We start from the raw sequence: 2,854 nt of genomic DNA on the forward strand, positions 1-2,854 counted from the left end.
TCGGGTGGGTCGTGGGCGGCTTGCGGCTCCTTTCGGGCAGGGCCCCGGGGCTCCCTGCCGAGCTGACGGTGCTGCTGGCTGGCGAGGCAAGGGGCGCCTTCCGCTCCAGGAACGGTGGGTAGGAAAACTCCCGGTGGATCTCCGGCCGGGGCCGGGGCACGGCCACATTCTTGCTGTTGTTGAGGTGGCGGGCAGGAGCCTCGCCGTGCTGGGCAGAGTCGTTCTCGTACAGGGTGTGGGAAAGCTGGGTCCGGCCACGCCGCGCCACCTGCTTGGCCCGGACCAGGGCGTGCGTCACCGTGATGAGCAGGACGAGGATGCCCGAGGACAGGATGCAGGCGCCGGTGATGCCCGTCTCCATCTCAAAGAGCAGCAGCATGTAGATGGCGAGAGCTGGAAGGGAGGGAGAAGGTGTCAGCGCAGAGGCTGCCACAGCCTTGCTGCTTGCCAAGGCGGTTGGCCACCAGGTTCTCCAGGGGTCGCGTGGCAAACTCCTGTTTCCCCACCAAGGGAATCACCTGGCCCCAGGGAGCCCGGGGACACCCTGCAAAGGGAAAATCCTTTGCTCCTGGTCTGCAGGCAGCGGCTTGGTGCGAGGGGCAGGACGCAGCCTGGATCAGACGCGCGTGCTGCCTGCACCGGGGCCGTGCGCCCCAGGACCAGGCTGTTGGGGTTTGCAGGGGAACGGCAGCACTTGCCTGTTAAGTAGATGGAGACTCCACAGCAGAACAAGCCGACGGCCACGTGGCGAACGGTCCGGCTGTCCAGGAGGAACCAGTCGGCCCTGCAAGAGGAGAACCATCATGGTCTGTGTGCAGGGCAGGCTTTCTCCCCTTCCCCTGCCCATTCCCTCAGCCGTCGCTGTGTCGGCTGAGCGTCAGCCCAAAACGCAACCCCCTCGCAATGTCGGACAGCCCTAAAAGGGTTCAGCCCTGAGCGGGCATCAACCCCCTTTGGCCAAGGGGGCCCATGGTGACCACCGCCTGCCTCCCAGCCACCTCTGCCAGGGCACGGCTGGCTCAGACCCAGCCCCGCTAACAAGGTGCATCTGCAGAGCTGGCGAGCGGGGCCCTGGGGGGTTTCTGATGGGAGCACTGGTATTGCTGGGAAAGGGGCCGTCTCCGCCACGTTGGTGGCTAGCACCTTTCTGAGCTGTCACGGTCTTTCCTTCCAACCCGCCTGTGTTCGTGCTCCAGCTTCCCAGCTCGAGACGGCTTTGAAACGCAACAAAAGCATTTGGAGCACAGGGAGTCCAGTGGAGACGTCACCGAGCCACGGAAACCAAACGCTTCCATGAAACCGGGCCACGTTTTTATCTGTGCCTTGGGGTCCCGGCCGGCCTTGCTGCATGGGGACGCTCCGTCTCCGCCTGGGACGGGGTCCTGTTTTACCAGCTCAGGTTTTCAGAGGCGGGCAAGTTTCAAGGCTTTTGAATGGCGATTTCAAGGAGCGGAGAGGCAGGAGCGGGGAGGCCACGTGAGGGCACCGGTCTCTCCTTCCTTTAGCAAACCCCTGGAGAGGGAAGAGCCTCAGTGAGTCAGGCAAGGTCCCGTGTACTTTCATCCTCTGGGTTCAGTGTCTCTGCATGGCTCGGAGCCCGGGCCCTGTGTCTCCAGGCGCGTCCTGCAAGAGCTCTGCCTCACGTGTGCACGTATCCCAGGCCCTGCTCCTTTCTCCGTCCCCATTTCGTGCTCCGCACAAGAGCAGCTGAACCCTCCCGCTCTGACCGTTCAGCTCGCTCCAGCCGGCGAGGCCGCGCTGCTCCTGCCCGCACACGCCGTCCCTTTCGGTCTGCCCCAGCCCACCTCGGCAGAAAGTATTCATTGCTCCAGAGACCAGGAGAGCTCAATGAATGGCCGTTCTTGTCCACCGCTGCCCTAGATCATTTGTTTCCTCACTGTGACCTCGAGGACCTCTGCGCTCCAGTTCTGGCCGCGGAGGCCGCTCGTGCTGACGGGAGCCGGCGTCCCGGCTAGTTGCGTGAGCGGGGCCTGGTCGTTTGCAACACAACTGGCCTCGCAAGCACCGGGGCAGGGGCTGGCGAATGCGGCCCTCGGTTCGGACCATCAGCCGCTACTACGAGGTGCGGAGCCGGCGTCCCCCTGGGGGGAAGCCCCGGATCCATCCCCAGCACCGCGTGCTTGCCTGGCAGGGAGCCCCACGACCTTGACCCCAGGGTCAAAGGGAGCTCTGCTTCCAAAGGCCAGGCAGCCCCTGGCTTCCCGCTGGCAGCATACGGCCAGATCGTGGCTGCGGCAGGGTGGACGTCTCCGCACGGGGAGCGGGGCCAGACCCAGCCCAGCGCCTTGCACCATGGACCTGCCTTCAGCTGGGAGCCTCGCCCTGGGGGGCAGGAAGAGCAGGGCCTGTGGAGGGGCTGGCCCAGGGACCGGGAGAGGAGCAGCTAGCTCTAGGGGATGGGGCTGCAGCGCCTCCTTTGCTCTCCCGCTGGGGAGAAGCCGGGTGCCCCGAGGGCCAGGCCGTCGGCGGGCAGCGGCACCGATCCCCGTACGTGTGCCCCGGCCTGGGGCTGCAGGCAAGGCAGAGCCAGCCGGAGAGGAGCCCCCAGCCCTGGCGGTGCAGAGGGACGAGGCTGCCCCCGCTCTCTCCTGGCCCATCTGTTGTTGTCCTTAAACACGTCGCTGCCAGGCGTCAGGAGCCGCTAATAGACCTTGGCTGAGCTCCCGCGCCGTGCGGCTCGTTGGGGAAGAGAAGCCACTTTGTGTTATTAATTACATGATTGGGGGATTAGCGGGAGGGGAGGACCGGGCTCCCGGCTGGGGCTATTGAGCGCCGAGCTGGAAACTGGAGCAGTAATTCAGGGTGACAGGCCCAGCGTGGGAAAGCGCCTGGG

General features: G+C 65.4%; 1 protein-coding gene across 1 annotated transcript; it reads right to left on the minus strand.

Annotated features, from left to right (window-relative positions):
• Nucleotides 1–7: 7 nt before the first annotated feature.
• TMEM221 (transmembrane protein 221) lies at nucleotides 8–1,866 on the minus strand (the record flags this gene model as incomplete). The annotated part of the gene is made up of 3 exons (XM_025210323.1): nucleotides 1,144–1,866; nucleotides 699–784; nucleotides 8–393 (listed from the first exon to the last, which is right to left on the minus strand). Coding segments are annotated over exons 1-3 (624 nt in total), but the record flags the coding sequence as incomplete, so codon positions are not given.
• Between the last annotated feature and the right edge of the window lie 988 nt (nucleotides 1,867–2,854).

The sequence above is a fragment of the Alligator sinensis genome, unplaced genomic scaffold (genome assembly GCF_000455745.1).
Source record: "Alligator sinensis unplaced genomic scaffold, ASM45574v1 scaffold1354_1, whole genome shotgun sequence".
In the NCBI taxonomy this organism is placed as follows: domain Eukaryota; kingdom Metazoa; phylum Chordata; order Crocodylia; family Alligatoridae; genus Alligator; species Alligator sinensis.